The 17549-nt window shown below is 39.8% G+C and overlaps 1 protein-coding gene across 3 annotated transcripts; it reads right to left on the minus strand.

Moving 5' to 3' along the window:
- Positions 1-16967, minus strand: LOC139142291 (p53-induced death domain-containing protein 1-like). Of its 3 annotated transcripts, XM_070712182.1 has the most exons (10): positions 16610-16967; positions 14633-15453; positions 7582-7727; positions 6984-7280; positions 6127-6312; positions 5191-5507; positions 3990-4521; positions 3363-3456; positions 2409-2674; positions 1-1587 (listed from the first exon to the last, which is right to left on the minus strand). In XM_070712182.1, exons 2-10 carry the CDS (start codon positions 15432-15434, stop codon positions 1549-1551), a joined length of 2679 nt encoding a protein of 892 aa, XP_070568283.1. In that variant the 5' UTR covers positions 15435-15453; positions 16610-16967; the 3' UTR covers positions 1-1548. The 3 variants fall into 3 exon arrangements, with proteins under 3 accessions (XP_070568283.1, XP_070568282.1, XP_070568281.1); XM_070712181.1 differs by lacking the exon at positions 1-1587 and having other exon boundaries at positions 2250-2674; positions 16768-16903; XM_070712180.1 differs by lacking the exon at positions 1-1587 and having other exon boundaries at positions 2250-2674; positions 16610-16756.
- Positions 16968-17549: the final 582 nt, after the last annotated feature.

The following is a 17549-nucleotide window of genomic DNA, read 5'->3' on the forward strand; positions in this document are numbered from 1 at the left end:
TAGAGAAAAAAAGACTTTTATTACAAAGTCAGTTGGTTTACATTATATTAAACGCATATGACAATAACAAAATAATGGGCAAGGTAATCCGTATAAGGATTTTTGTCGGGATCGCTTCTGACAAGTATCTGAGGTGAGTAAATAAACTCCGTTCTACATGTTCTATGCTCTTGTGTTGTAAAACAATATCTACATTTACTGTTAATGCGCCAAAAACATATTCTATTTTACATCTTATTTGAGTGATTTTTGTACATTTTTGTAAAAATGTGAAATGTGAGAATTCTGGTCGTTAGCGGACGAGACCTTATAACCCCCAGAGTTATGCAAACATAGTACAGGGAGGACCCTTTGGCGGAAAAATGTCAGTGGGAAAAGTGTTCTAATACACGTCGTTTAAATTTCTGTTAGTCAAGCACCACTGCACTGCACGGCACGGCACAGCACTCATCAAGTACAAAAATATCTCACATAAAAAAGCAGCTTTCCAAGTATTTCTGGCGACCAAACATACATTTGCGCGGTGGGACGTTGAGTTAGTATTTTCTGTGTCATCAAATCCCATATATCAAGGAAAAATCCTTCGGCAGGCAAACACTGCGGTAGGTTTTAATGCTGTAAGCGTTCTCAGCTCATGCACGACGTCTTCAAGATGCGTCGTCTACGCTCATGAGATTGCGATGATACAATTTACATCTTCACAAGTAAAGAGAGAGACTGGCGAACAAGCTGGTGTGCAAATCAAGGCGATGAACCGATTAAACAGTTACGCGAAGCGCTGTAGGGCTATTCAATGAAATATGTAGTATTTCAACATGATTGACTATATTATTCAATTGTTCCTACAGAAGTCCAAGAGATGTCGCATTTCAAAGGAATAATATCTGTACTTTTTACAATATTTTCTGTACTTTTTGTTCCAGAAAGTACATTTATAGTTTATTCTGCTCCCTCAAGTGTGTTTAGGATCAAAGTGTAAGCCTCGCAAACACACAAAAAAAACTGTGTAATGCAATATCATTGTGGACAAACAAAGCCAGTCCACACTTAACTTCAGATGCCAATAATAACATTGAAAATAATACCACAAATACAGTCTTAGTTGTAAATATAACCCTCGACATTTTAACATGGCATTTGGATAGAACAACAAACCGAATTTTACAATCGGGATATAATACTGGAAAATTATCACGAGATAGCGAGGCCATACAAAGAACAACGCACGTGTTCTATCTCCCTAATTAGAGTCAAAGGATCGTGATTTCTTCAATTGTTTGTTGTTTTTCTTTAACGTTTTCGGCCTGCTTGTCTTGAGTACAAGGACTTCACTCAAGGGCGTTGTCCGATACACCGAGCTTGAAATCACTCTAGTGGGAACGCTGATCGCTGCCATCGGCAACGGGGTGCGCGTTGTCAGGCAAACTGAACTCCTCCTGCCGTCGATAGGGTCTGCCTTCCCGCGCAGTTTGTATTTTCGAAGACTGTATTGCGTTGTTGGCCGTGGTGCGTCTGACAAAGGCTTAAGATCTGGAAGATTCTTCGACCTCAGTGACGATATTTTAGTTGGACCAATATTTTCTTTAACTGACAAAGAGAGAGAAAGAAGGGGGTTACTCAATTTTTGGTGCAAAATAAAATGAAACACCTCTCACATTTCACCATCATTGCACACATCAATTCCTCAAATTTTTCATACGAGAGGGAGACAACCCCTTTCGTGCTCGTCCCTATATACTATTGCTGTATTATTGTAAATTTTACAAATTATTGTATTGAAATTTGAATTTTCTAAGTTTGGCGAGGGTCAGTCAAATTTTCTGTGTTTGAAAGGTGGTTACTCAAATTCATCCTGATTGGCAGGCGGGTTACTCGAAATGTAGGAGTATCCAATGAAATTTCTACGACCCCCGGCCGTAAATAATGACGGCTCCCTTGGGCAGCACGCACCGGCGTTTTTAGTCGAACTGTTTAAGGCTTCATGTAAATATATACTTTATGCTTCGTTCTTGTACACTTCAATTTAAAAGCTAATGCTCCATCATAAACTTGACATCAATCGTGAGGTAAAATTAGGCAACCACTTGGAGAAAGTTAAAATTCATTGACGAAATAAAACTTTGATCGTAGATGTGTCCTTCATCAACCTGAATCGTCATGTCTGATATAACTGTAAATACGTAAAGCAAAGTTTTTAACGAAAAGTGTACAAAAGAAATACTAAAACGGAAAGTGCAAAAGAAAATATAAGCTCTTTTTGGTATTTATATATAAAACCAAATATGAGCTAAAAATGTGTAATTTGACCGCACGAATGAGTTCAAGCATAGACAGTAGAGGGGAGGGGCATCGATGCACAGAGTCAGAGCAGTGAGAGACGAGAGCTGTCCTTTGCGTGAAATACGTACCGAGTCCCAGCAACGTTTAATAGCATGGCACAAATTTCGTATCTGTAACTCATCCAGGGCTGAGATCAACGTCTTGACGGCGGCGTGGTCTCCTTCCTTCTGCCGCCACTGCCTGAACATCTGATGAATCTGTTCCCGTAGGTCTCCCTGATAGTTGTGTTCTAGGGAGTCGATGTCGACATCGGAGAGACCCAACTTTCTCGCCAACCTACGCCAGTCTCTCTGGAGAAGCCTCGAGGATAGGATGTCGATGGCGATTTCAACACCTGGAAATAAGTTCAAAGCATTCGGAGAATTAAAGAAACTGAGGATATAAGCCCTACCTAATAGGCAACTTTGTCGGTTACCTTAGGGTTCCTCCGATTTCCCAAATATGTCGTTCCCCACGTACGAAGCGTATTCACAATAATTGCGCCATGAATGTTTGTTTGTTTGTTGAAGTACTCTATGTGCATGGACTTATCAAATATCAAATATCAATAATGATTTTTTCAGCGCCTTTGACCACCAATAAGATTATTCAATTTTCACAAAAGTAAGAAGGTGTAAACTTTTACGTCAAGAGCTTCAAAATGAGCCCACACATGTAAGTGATAGACCAAAACCGTACTGCAAAACTTTTGGGAGGCCGAATATCTCCTACATAGCAAGTTTTTCCTTATTCCCTGAACTATATATAAAAATGAAAAGTATTGGCCTCGCAAGCAAAATGTACAGAATGCGATATGCATTGTTATTGTTGACAAATGAACTTTCATTGAGACGGTAAAAAATTTTCTCACTCCAAGAGCTATAGAATGAGCCCCAACATGTGGTAGATCAGAAAAGAATGGAAAAACCTTTAGAGTCCGAATATCTGTCCCGAGGCGCATAATTCTACCCCAAGCATCATTTTTATATGTAACAGCTGTATTTATCACGAGCTCCTCTTCCCAATGCTTCAGATTGGCTTACCTTCGGTGGTTATATCATAAGTAAATTTCTGTGATTCGTTCAGATCCTGCGAAGCTATGTCTGACTTCGGTGAATTTGGTGCTTGAATCTCGGGCTGAAAAGACGAAGACAACCCTGTAAGTTAACATTATTCCCAGCTATAGCTAACGTATACGTTATCAAATCGACTCTCCGCATGTGAGCAATTCCCTGCTCTAAATGTTTCGTAATTTTACGTCGGCGTTTTCAGTTTCCCGTGAATTGAGCGATAAAGTCATACTGTTGAGGAGGTTCAAAGTACGTGCCATATCGACACGTTTGCTTGACTGAGCAAATACGCCCTCACATTTAGTTGTACATGTCCAGAAATAAAAGTCAGTTCTATGATTAGAGATGTGTGATCAGTGATAGTCAGTTTCAATATGGCACATTTTGTCACACTTGCATTGTAAAGCGCACAAAACCATAGACCCTCGAGAAAAACAGAGTAGAGATAATCTTTACAATTTATCGAAAAGACAGTTTAAAAACGACTTGCCGAAAAAAATATTATTATCGATGGGGGATTGAAGGAATAACTTGACAGAATGACGTCGATGCGTAGATCTAAACGAAGAAACCGATGTCAAAAATGTCGACATTGTTTACCTTTGGAATTCCGAACCAAAGTCTGTCATATGCCATATCGTTATCGTTTGAGTTCTCCGATGGCGCATGCACTGTGTTCGGCTTGAACTTCATGAAATCTACAAAGCCCGTGTAGTCATCCCCGGCGTTGACAATCTCAGTGCACACCTCGTTGCCAAGGGAAACGTGCAGTATCACGTGATTGTCTCTCCGTGAATAGAATGTGAGATTGGTTTTCTTCGACTCCATTGACTGGATGTTTTCTCCCCCGACTTCTAGAACGACTTTTTCCCCTTCCGGGAGGTCAATGTCACGCGTGTAGGGAAGCGTGCCCCTAGCCTCGTACCCGGTATCCAACAGCCTTGCCAGAAGGTCGTTCAGTTTCTCCTTGACAACGCAGTCGACATATAGACTCTTGGGGTTCTTGATATTTTGCAGGAGGACGAGGTTGACTATCTTCCATCCTTTGCGTGCCATCCTGGTGGCCATCTGGGCGATCGATTCGATATTCACACCCCGTTCAGCGAACACTGTCACGTATCGACAACACGGCCTGGCGTAAAAATATAGAAGAAACAGAGTTTTCTTTTAAGAGTTGACTTCTTAGATCTTTGAAATAGGGTGGTTGAACGAGCAGATATAATTTGATGTCGTCTACGATGATGTATTTTCGTTGTAGGTGGAACATGTATACACATTACCTGGAATTCCTATTCCTGCAATACAGATTTTAGCCTACCGTATTTCTAACCATGACAAGCTTTGAATATGGTCTTCTGTTATTTCAACGCTCAGTCACCCCACCTCAGGCGTGGCCAGGCTCCAAGGGTAACACATTAAAACTTTTCTTCTCATCCTGGGTCTTTTTACAAGGATAAGATGTCACGGTTTTTTATTTTTATCTTCGCGTTTTTTGGGGGTTTTTTTTTGGTTTTTTTGGGGGGGATGTTTGTTTATATAAGCTGTCAAGATTCAAATGATATCATAGAAACAACAACAAGGTAGCATTAAGCGGTAATTCCGACAGCAACGTGAAAACTTCACTGTTCAGAACTGTTCTGCACGTGTTTGTAATCCTACAGATATAAAATAACATTTTCCGCCGAGTGCAGTGCACTGCTATTTTTGTAATATTTCTACTGTTAGGTTTTCTGTATGTTCCTGGTTTTGTTTTGCGTCCCATGTACATACAGATTTCAACTACAACTTGAAGGTGACCTACCATGGAAGATTGCTCTCCGTGAAAGACATGCATCTCTCGGGCGTCATGTGGTGTATGACGTCATCGGTTACGTCGTTCCAGTTGTCGTCGTTGTGGTCTCGCAGCACTTTCAAGATGCCTCGCTTTCGGAGTTGGTCCACGGCCACGTGGTTGACCTCCGACAACTCCGGGAGTGGCAAAGTCAGGGAGATGGGTTTACCGAACTTCTCGGCGTCTTGTTGTATTTTCAGTATTGTTCCCATGGCAACGAAGTCGTCGTCGTATTCGCCGACCAGTTCACATGCTCGCAGGAGGGTGTCACGTTCTACATTCTGTAACTGTTAAAATATGATAATCGGATGATTTTGATGAAAACGCAGTCTCTTTGGCGATATACTTGCGATGCGTGCCAATTGTCAAATGGAAATAAATCTCCACACGGCAAGTGTCCACAGAAGTGTCGTTTAAGGTTATAAAAGCTTAGTATCTGTCGGGGTGCTCATGACTCAAAAGCATCAGATAAACCATCGAATACACCATCCACCGTCTTTAAAGCTCATCATTTAACAAATAACAAAACCCGTCATTTCTGGAGCAAGAAAGTACACTGTCCTACAGATCTGATGACGTGCGATTCAATTGAGGAAATCTGACTTCCCCTCCGTGTTGGCAAAAAATGATTCCCTGATTCCTTTGAAAAAACGCACCAAAGTAATGTAGGGATACACTGAGATTTGAATGATCAAAAACGGGATATGCTGTTTTCTTTTTCTATCGAGATGTGACTTATATTTCGGCGTTGGTGGTTGAATACGCATTCGTCCAATATCCGGAATTCAAAACATTATTTTTTCATCGATCTTATATCATAAGCTCAAAAGCTACAAAACTTCAAACAAATTTTCAAGTTTTGGAACACTGCCCCCGAGGATTAAGATTTGACAATGTGTTACATACCTCCATCACCATACGTATTACGTTCTTGTTCTCCTTCGGTGTCTGCACGTCCACTGCTATGTCATCCTTAACACACGATACACTGAGAGTGTTGACGTCAGTCAAAATCACGGAATGCTGTTTTGGTTTGGATACGGCGACCAGCCCAGAAAAATGTTCCACCTCTGCTTTGATGGTACAACCCTCCTACAAGAAAAGATTTTGTTCGGTTTACAAATACTTGAGCGTCAATGTTACACATTGAAATATTAGTTTAGAAAGCTTAAGGATGGTCTTTTGAAATATATCATATTAAAACCCTTTGAGCGCTAAAGTCAATTTTTGTCGCTTATATAAAATATACTCCAGTCAATTTTTTTTGATTGTTGCCAAAATGTTGACAAAAACCTGTAGCCATTGAAATATGACATCTTTGTGGTCCAAAATTATCAAAAAACTCACACAAAAATAATAAAAATTTATAAAATGTTGCACAGAATTTGGTTGGAAATATTACGGCACTCAAAGAGTTAAGCTTTTAAGTTCATTTTAACACTTTAGCCAACACATTACCAGCTGAAAGTTATGAAGACATGACACCAGATAGAACACGTGACACTGTAAATATTGAAATACATTTTTTTTTATTGGAATAGGATCCAAAACGAACAGCTTGGTTGGTTGTTGACATGAAATTAATCGTTTTAAAGCGGAAGCTTCCTGTCTTGTTTCTTTTGAATGCTGCAAATTTGAAATTTGGAAGAAAATTGGTGAAGTAGTCAGAGGCAGGGATCTCTCGGTTGGTGAAGGCGCAAAGTACACGTTGATGTGGGACATTGATCTCTAAGAAGACCATAAAACGCCACCAGAAGTCTCACCTTCCACGTTTTCACATCACTCCATGAGCCATCATCATTCGTTGTCCTGACAACGATCTCGCGCATCTTGTCGTCAAGGTCATCATGGCACTTCAAGTTGAACAGCATCGGTTCTTTGAAGGTCAGTCCGTCGGGTCCCAAGTCCAGGAAATCGGTCACGATGAACTCGTGGTCTCCGAGAAGCAGAGGAAACGCCGGGTTTTCGACGAATTCTGCCGTGACGTTGACTTCTTCCTTCACGGCATCTGATGACACTTTCAACTCAATATCACTTGAAACGTGTATAATGTGGTTTTCCTACAGTGGAAAAGAAAAATAGTAATGTTTCAATCAGATCAGTAGGTATGTAGACAGACGAACGGAGAGGAACAACATAAAACTGAAAACTGAGAGAGAGAGAGAGAGAGAGAGAGAGAGAGAGAGAGAGAGAGATGCCAATTTCCTTACCTAACGCCGTGAGTATTCATTCACACACGTAAATCTATATGTTCATTTTAAAAAATCGAACCTGGCGGGAACTGACGAGCAGTGATCAGTAACAAGTATAAACACCTTCATTGTACGTTTTAAGAGTTCATTGACCTTTAGGTAGACTTACGTAGTTGTTTGGATCGATCCTGGCAGATACTTTCCCGTTACCATCAACGCTGTGGTGCCGAGTCTTTTGTTCTTCTTGTGACGATTTCCTTGGCCTTGTCTTTGGATTTTGAATTCTATCGGTTCTTCGGTCGTCACCACCAAAATCTGAAAGTAAGGAAGGTTGTTTCACATGTAGAAACTGTCAGTTGTACGGTAGTGTGGGTTTAAGGTCAACGCGCCAATGACAGTGTTCACAGGGCCACATAACATAATTAGAGATCAATATTGCAGCTTAAATTTTTATGGTATTAACAAATTCGTATATATGAACATTTCTGATACAAACATGATATTCCTATCATTACTCCTTACTTACGTTACCTATATGCACTGGAATCCAAATATTCATAATCTATGATGCTGAATTCGCGACGGGCTAATTTCAAGTATCTTTTTCGTGTTTTTACGAGAAATGAAAATCAAAATTAGAGCTGATTAAGGGCTAATCACTTACAGTGTAATGAACAAAAGAAGTTTTGGAACGAGGTCAGAAAAGTTCAAGCAATAAAGCTCATTTAGCATATACAGTGACCGATGCATCTGGGCATGCTAATGTTGCTAAAATGTGGCAGAATCATTTCAGTGCAATTCTAAATTCAGTGTCTTCTGTTTCGGGGAAGAGGGATATAGAGGAGAAGCTGAGATAATTTGTTTTCTCCTCTGACCATTTCGTTGCAAGGACGAAATTATTGAAGCCTTCTACCAGTTACCCGATAAGAAATCAGGCGGAGCTCACAACATTTACAGCAGAGGAGCTAAAGTTTTTACACACAAATATCCTTCCGCCGCTTGCGCATTTTTTTAAAGCAATGCTTTCCCATATGGTTATTTGCCTTCTCGTCTCACTGATGTTATTTTGGTTCCTATCATCAAAGATAAAGCAAAGCTGGCCAGTGACGTCTCAAACTACCGTCCCATTGTGTTGGCTACTATTCTTTCAAAGGTGCTGGAGCATAGATGTCAGTATCATATGATTTCTCATTATCTTCAATTTGGTTTCAAACGTAACCATTCTACAGACCTCTGTTTATTCTTAATAGTCGAATACTGTACCAGCAAAGAGGGTGCGATTTTCGTTTGCTTGCTCATCGAACCCGTGAATACATTTCGACCCCGCGAATCACTTGAATGCAGAAGCTCACCGATAGGAATGTCCCTCTCTATAGTAAGATTACTTTATTTCTGTTACAGAAACCACTTGTTTTGTGTTCGATGGGGAAATTCCGTGTCTCAGTGGCACTCAGTACGTAATGGTGTAAGGCAGGGGGGTGCTTTCTCCTTGACATTGTAACATTTACATTGATGATGTAATTCAGAAGCTGTAATATCTGTGGTGTCATAGCAAATAACTTAAGCTATGCAGATTAAATTACTCTTCACAGTCTAAGTGTAAGTGGTTTACAATATCTCCTCCAAGTATGTGAAGATTACGGTAAAGAAAATGACATTATCTATAATTCACCAAAACACGGAATGTATGGTTTTTAATGGAAGAAAAATTACCGGCTCGTACACCTTGTGTTATGCTCAGCACAATCACTTGGGGCATGTTATTACTAGTGATAAGGCTGATGATGTCATTATTGAACGACAAAGACGTACTTTCTGTGTTAGAGGCAATATGCTATTGAGACAGTGTAAACACTGTTATACTGATGTCAAAGTGTTGTTTTCTGCTTACTCTAGGAATATTTATTGCTGCCATTTGTGGTTTAACTACAAATCCAAAGTTTTGAACAAACTAAAAGTTATGTATAACTATGTTTGGAGGAGGCTTCTAGGCGTATCTCCTGGTAGCAGTGCTTCAAATATCTTGTGTCTAACAATATTATGTCTCTCGGGGAAGTTATCCGACATAGTATTCACAGCTGTAAATGCAGAATTGACAGATCTTCAAACGCATTGATTTCTGCCATATGTGATTCAGACTGGAATTGCGATAGTAAGATTTTCCGTTTCTGGAGGAGGCAGTTGTACACATGTACAATTTAACTCTTTCTCTCGTAAGTGATTATTGACTCTTTATCTCTGTTTCTTTTTTCTGTGTGTGTTGGGTTTTGTTTTTTTTGTTTTGTTTTGTTTGTTGTTTTTTTTTGGGGGGGTTTTTTGATCATTTCAGTATAACTTTCCGTTTGTTAGTGTAATGCTGCCATGGACACATTATCTGAAATAAACTTTAATAATAATAGCATGAATTGTGGTAGACAATGTGCGCCTTCACAGTTGCTTTTGCCGTCCATAAACATTCACTCTGTGTAAAAGGCACCTCCTTATCAACAGTCTTTAATTTACAACTTTATAATAGCATATCAACAATAGTTTTAACTGTTTTGACTAATTTTGCCGTCTGACCGTTTTGAAAAGTTTGAGTGTGAAACTGGGAGACCTGTTGCTTGACACAGTCGTGATACGGAAAAATGGATTTGTAAAAATGTATATGTAAAATGATATTGTTATAAAGATTCAATGTTGATAGATGTATATTCTATGAAACTACATCGATACATTCTATCACACTAAATTTGGGTAGTAATGTTAGAATGCGTCTGCGCTTGCGCAGGTAATCGGAGTCGATATGTACACTGGCTTTGCTCTCAAGAGCCACGAACAACCTGCACCTGCGCACCGCGTTTTATTGGTCAACTAAACTAGGTCGTGTGGGTAACCGCATAGGCGACGGTATTAATTCCTAGTCGGCTATATATGAGCCTTTTATTGAACGATTAACTGTATATGATGTGTTGTCACAGCTTTCGACACCACCATGGAGAATGTCTTTTTCATGTGAGCCGGATTACGCCAAAAAATGCACGACCACCTGTCATTGCGGTGTTCGGACTGAGGCAATTGAAAATTCCCCGCACCGAAGGGGAACCGCAAATGAATACTTGTCCTGAGCTGAGGTAATCCCAGACATTAAGCCGGTGAAATTCCAAGCATATTTCCTGGTTTATGTAAGTTCTGACAGCTTGGCTTTATTTCGACTGATATCTTGCTCAATTTGAGACCTTGAGGCCGAAATGTGTATGTGAAGCCGTGCGGACAATTCAAAGAAAAGACATTTTGGTATAGTTTTATTTTCATACTTTTAAAAGATCATTGTAAACAGAAAAACAATGCTCTTGATGACATGATCTCTTCAAAGTAAATCATACAATTTATATTTTTGAAAATTCTCGACTCATCATTAATGTTTTGGGAGATACGAAATACTCAGAGACAAATACATACTTACAAACACCTCAGTCTGTTCTTGTGTTATGGCTGTTATATGTTTTTTCTAGTCCACGCTTGCTAAGGCATTTCTCGAAATTAGTAGTTTTTGTCATTGCTTTTTTTTCAGCATAATCGTATTTAGTTATCACTAAGTCCGACCGACTATGCAGACTCATCAGATACACTGCATGCAATATTATCATGATCCGTACATGTAAATTTATAAGATTCAATCGGCAAAGGAGAGAGGGCGCGTTTTGTTTTTACATATAATTAAGGTAGAATGCGCCTCAGAGACATATATTCGGACAACAATATTCGTTTGGTCTACCCATTGTGGGGGCGCTCATTTTGAAGCTTGTGAAGTAAAAGAACTTTTCACTGGCTCATTTTTGTAAAAATTGGAAATCTAATTTTTGTGCATGGAATCAACACAGGAATGGCGCCCATTTTCAATTTTAAGTGTCACTAACTGTCGGATAAAGACGTTTGTGTCTCGAAAAGTTGTATGAATTCGGGATAGAAGTGAACTTGCACGAGTCAAATTGGTATTTATTTCTACCTGTGACAGATTCATCATTGGCTGTTTAGCTGCCTTTGAGTATAATGAAGAAGGATATGAATGCCCAATATGTGCTTTCCGATCACATCGAAATACCTGATATTCCGCTCTTCAACAGTTTGAAAGCCCGTCTATCAACAATAGCACATTGTACAATAAGCGTTGCGTTTATATGACTAATTCTTTGTATTTCATTCTAGGAAGACGAGAAAGAATAAAATGAACTTTATTTCTTGAACAAATATAATGAAGATATTTAAAATGACGGTTATCGTTCTTTTTTATAAGCTATCAATTTATCGACACAGCTCGATTTATTTCAACACCTTGACGTGATCGTAGCACATTGCGCAAACTCTTTTCAGGGTTTGCAGACGACAATAAATCGTTTATGTATAGCAGTGTCACCGCTTCTACATTGTTTAAGTCAAGTGTTTTCAGGGTTTATAGAAGGCAATATATCGTCTGCTTTATGTATTGACTGGCGAATGATCAGGTCTTTTGACCCCTCCATTGGCAAATATATGTTTCAATCGACCGGAGTCTGTAAAAGTAAACAACAAATGGAAACACTTTGTATCCAAATTTCTGTTTCGTATGAAACTCGGGATATTTTATTGTGATGTTTTCTCCATTTTTATCAAAGAGGAGCTATTAGTGGTTGATGACGTCACACCTATACCCTTAGACTAGATTCACCCCCTGGCCTGCAAAATCGATACAAGGCTTTAGTGGGCGATGAAGGCGATCGGTCAGTCACGTGATCCTATCGTAACGAAGCACCTCCTTTGTAACTAGAGTTTTAACTGGTGTTGTATTTAACGTCCCCTGCACCTGTATCATATCCATAGACGGATGACTCAATACTATAAATAAATATCGGTCACTGAGTGCAGAATCAATTATTTAACAAGTAAACAACGTTTTGCAGGACCCTAGAAACGCTTCCGCGTGTTAGGAACCTCAAAGTTTGTGGATTCAGCACATTTTTGAAGACCGTTTTCATTCGCTCGGGACAGTTTTCAAACGTTGTAAAATTAAATCAAATAACACAGAAAATCTCACGCTGAAATCTGGCGAAGTTCTTTGATACTCTCTCTCTCTCTCTCTCTCTCTCTCTCTCTCTCTCTCTCTCTCTCTCTCTCTCTCTCTCTCTCTCTCTCTCTCTCTCTCGCTCGCTCTCTCTCGCTCTCTCTCTCTCTCTCTTTTCTATTTTAATAACACGTTTGGAACTTATTCGGGATAGTGTAGTAACGTTGGTTTAATCTGTGAATGTAAGCTCTATCTGCTTTTCTTTTTACGTAATACACCTGTTTTTATGGATAATTTGTAATATTGCAACTTTTAGCTAAAGGACACTTAACACTTTCGATAAATTTGAACAATGCAAAGATCCAATTCTCCTAAATTAATTCCAATAGTGTTTAATGCATTCAGATCAGATCACAAAAGAGGTTATTAAACTTACACCAGAAAGTTCAGGAGAAGTAACTATAACATTGACTGAAACATATTTTCCGAGGTCTTAGCATAATACGTTCATGGCCACTACATATAACTGCCTTTCATTACAAGGTGGTAGTTAGTGTCACGAGGACAACGAGAACGACACTAAATCCACTTCTGCGATATAAGCTGAGATCAAACTGGACGGTAATATCTGTGTATGTCATCAATAACGGAATGTACAAGTTTCAATTAGTTTGTTTTTTTTTCTGCTACGTAGCAACGTCGTTGCATTTGTTAGCAACGGCATTTTGTGAGTAGATGTCTTGTACTGAACAAAATGTAGATTTCACATGTATGGCTGAAATGGCTGGCAATCAGTTTTTCAACAACGGTTCCAAAACGCGAATTAAATTAAAGCCGTGGTCATCTTAAAATATTTGCCTTCACACGTGATAATGCAACTGACATGTTTGGTTCAGAAATGACAGAATTCAAGCGAAAGGTAAAGAATATTATTTTGAAGAGATCCATTTCCGGACAAGCAAACCAATTCTTGTTTTAATCTTAAAACACATTTATACTGTATTGAAGGATGGGGCAACATGTTTTCATCGTATCGTATCCCAGAGATATTTTCAAGAAATCATGGGCGTTTTGTCCCTTTACAACAAAAACTTAGAATTCTAGATATTTACATCACACAAGCAACACATTTTCAATTTCATCTTGTTGCTGTAGATTTAATCAAAACATCAAGTATTATCAATACCCTCTACAGGGAAGATTACCTAAGCCGGAGAGTTGTTACGTTGACTTTTTTGTGCAGCACACTCAAGCGAGTCATTCCGCTTATTATTTCTCATAAAAACTGACTAGCATCCGTCTGCAAACATTGTATTTGGTTTTGTTTACCCAGAGCGTTGTCATAATTAACTTAAGTCTCTATTTAGATCTCGTCAACTCGATAAGTACCTTGAAACCTCCACCAAAACACGCTAAGATCCGCTTCTTTGTATGTATGCTATCTGCACAACTTGTGCGTGATGCACAAAAAGTAAACGTAAAATATAGGCAGTTGTCCAGCTTTGATGACCTTCCCTCTAAATCAGGAAAAAAATAGATTAGGCCAGACATCTGTTGCATCACTGGCCCCCTCTTGTGTGGAACGGCATTGCCAAAAACGTGACAAGTCACCAATAAAAAAATTAACAATACTGTATTAGGGCTTTCATTTCGTTTTTCCTTGTCCCAATACTCATTACATTATGCTGCCAGGGTTACATTATGTATTTCTAGGAACAGTCGTCGCTATAAGTCATTGTGCTTTACCTTACCAACTGGTTATTGAGGCTAACCACGGTTAATTGCCTGGCAATATTTCAGCTTTTTCTTCATTAATATTCTCATTATCCATATTTATGATTTTGAACAAAAGTCTGTGCATTAACTTTGTTTAAGATTAGGCATAAGATAAATTGAGCTTGAGGGGAATGTCGATCGAGTAAAAATGAACAAGCCTGCTCCAGAAATTTTACTCTGACGCCGAATGAAGGTTCATTAACCAAATAATTGGGTACAGAACACAGGTATCCTTGCGGACATTTACCAATCGAACATAGCTCTTACTGGCATGGTGAAATGTCTGGATGGTAATAGACCCGATTAATCTCTCTCTCACTCTCTCTCTCTCTCTCTCTCTCTCTCTCTCTCTCTCTCTCTCTCTCTCTCTCTCTCTCTCTCTCTCTCTCTCTCTCTCTCTCTCTCTCTCATGTTTGACTCCTACCTGTTTCGACACAGTCAGCGAGGTCATTCTTGCGATTATTCTCTGTTGATTCGCGTCTCTGTTCCTGGTATTTGCGAATGGCGTCGATTCCTTTGTTGCATACGTCTATCGGAGGGTTGGCCAGTGGATTCCCCGCTAAATTCAACACTTTTACCTGATGCAGCGACTCGCCAAACTCGCTAGGAAGGCGCGTGATTTGGTTGGAAGATGCCTTCAGTGTTTTAAGGTGAACTAGATCGCACACGGTATAGGGGAGGGCTTCGATGATATTGTAGCTGATATCGAGTGTTTTAAGATTGATCAAATCGCCAATCGCTTCTGGAAGCTCCTGTACTTTGTTGTGGCTCAGGTCGAAAATCTCCAGATTCTCAAGACCGAATATATTTTCCGGGACGTCGACGATGCTGTTGTTGCACAGATGCAATTCTTTCAGCGCCGTTAGCTCACTAGCGCAGGATTTCAGCGGGAACTCATGAAACACATTCCATCCCAACCACAGCTTCTTCAAGTTTTTCAAATTCGCCACTTCAGCCGGTAAGTTTTTCAGTTTATTTCCGGCCATGTCTAGCGATGCCAGGTTGTCCAGGCGACACAAAACCTCCGGAAACTCCTCGAACTGGTTGTTACTGCAGAAAATTTCTTCCAGTTCCCTCATGTTTGCCATCTCTGGAGGTAGACTCTTCAACATATTAATCTGCAATTTAAGCCTCAGAATGCCGGATCCCTTGGTTAGGTAAGTCGGGAATGTGTACAAATTTCTGCGGCTCAGGTCGACTTCAGATCCGTTGCCGGTCGCCATCATCCCGCTCTTTCCGCCTTCCCTATGTCACCGGGAACAAACAATTGAAAAATAATAAATTCACGTCGTGCACCGGTATTTTAAGAGTCAATAATTATCCGATATAAGTCGTTTATTCACGTGTAACGGTGTCCTAGGAAAATATTTAATAACAACATTCCGCGTCTGCTGGGATCTCAAAACACTGGTGAACAAATAGGGGACTTGTTAAATAGATGCAAGTTACGTGCCTAGCTAGCCTAGTGTGCGACAGGTGCTTACTGGGACGGTATTGTGTTCGAGCAGTGGGTGTACAATCGCTACGATGGGCCCGGGCCTGTCTCTTGCATATCGCCCTGGGCGGCAATAATGAATACTAGACATAAACTCACAGCCCCACATTTACTGCTCTTTAAACTGGCAAATCTTTACAAACCTTGGCAAATAAAGTCATCACTATCTTTTGGGGAGAGTTTACGTCAGAGTCGTCTGTGAGAAGTCATTTCATGTTTTTATGACAGGATGAAACTGCACGCGTCTATTGTATCGATTTCTGTAACCCTGGCTCGATCTATACATTCGAGTCATATTAATTGCAGGTTTTAAAAGTCATTCTTAACCAGGCGTCCCCGCGCTTTCCTGTAGTGTGTCGTCCTTGACAATTATAGCAAACAGGTTGACAATGTCAAGCGATTTGTACGGTAGGGAGAGATTAAATACGTTTTTGATATTCTTAAGGGTACAAAAACTGCGAACTTCGAGTAACATGTCTGATTGACCATTGACGGAGGCCGTTAAGATATGTACACCTGCAATTCTATTGAACTAAAAGCAAACCGGGCTATCGATTCAACTAAAACACTCCTGTTAAAGTTAATGTGTTGAAACCCCGTTTCAGAGCGATTCTTTCTGTATAATTTTAAGAGTCGCTGTGATGTCGCAGTGTGCAATGACATATAAAGTCGAGCATTTTTTTTTTACGGAAACTACTACATGGGTTCAATTTACACTTCCAATACACTGTGTCAATTAGGAGCGCGTTTCGGTGTCGTTTGCGAAAACGAGTCAATAGAGGAATCGATCGATATTGGGAAATTTTACTGCCATGTCGCAGCATGCTACCGCAAGTAGACAGTTGCGGGTGGAAAATACTCTTTTTCGACGAAAATGAGGCGCACTATTTAAGTGAATAAACTTACTTTATTTTAAAGTCCTTACGAAATGCTTGAATAGCTCTCCGAACTTCTCTTTAAGCAGCGTCACTTGGGATTTTCTCAGGTTACGCCGGTAGTCAGTGATCTCACAATGGAAAATCTTCTTTGTCTGAGATCCCAAAGTATTAAGTTTAGCAGTTTACCTTACATCGAGCCTTCTTGATCTACATGTGTAATCGCTTGGTTTTCATCAGTCGTTAAGCTTTCGGCAGATCAGGGATGCCGCGATCCATACTTCATCGATGTAATCGCCGCGTCACCGGTAGTCCAGGGTAAACTGTGCACCCGGTGTTGTGTCACGTACACAACAACTTTTGTTACTATTTTGATCACATGTAAATACGGCACAGGTTGCAAAGATGACGTAATCAGTAGTCCAACAGGTGGTTTCCCCGTTTTTCTCTGTGACACACGCCCTCTACGACAGTGTTTTCGCCGCTTTGGTGAAGCGCCAATCGCGAGCAGCAGCGGTCGATCGATATGCGAAGCTCGAGTTGTTAGACAATTATGTGTGACTCATTTACTACCGTGTCGAACAGTAAATTTAAAACAGTTTGTATTCTTTCCAATTTTATTACACCTTTATCAAATCACCATCATGTTGCGCGAATGCATCACAATTTTACTAAAATTACACGTTACTTGTACAAGGACATCAGCTGTAAATTTCAACAGTATAATCATTATTTTCGTCTAGAAAACATGTACAGTTTTGTGTGCGCCCTCAATATGTTGAAGTACCAACTATCACCTTTGCATACACAACACTTCATGTACATCATACAATGTATTTGTCGATAAATAAATTTTAGTCAGGACTGAAATCCAATGTCAACAACAGAATTGACATTTCAACTTGAAGTGTTGTGTTGTGAGTTGACAGTTCAATAATCAAACATTCAAAATTAATTTGAGATAGAGCAAG

This window comes from Ptychodera flava, chromosome 10 (assembly GCF_041260155.1).
Source record: "Ptychodera flava strain L36383 chromosome 10, AS_Pfla_20210202, whole genome shotgun sequence".
In the NCBI taxonomy this organism is placed as follows: Eukaryota; Metazoa; Hemichordata; class Enteropneusta; family Ptychoderidae; genus Ptychodera; species Ptychodera flava.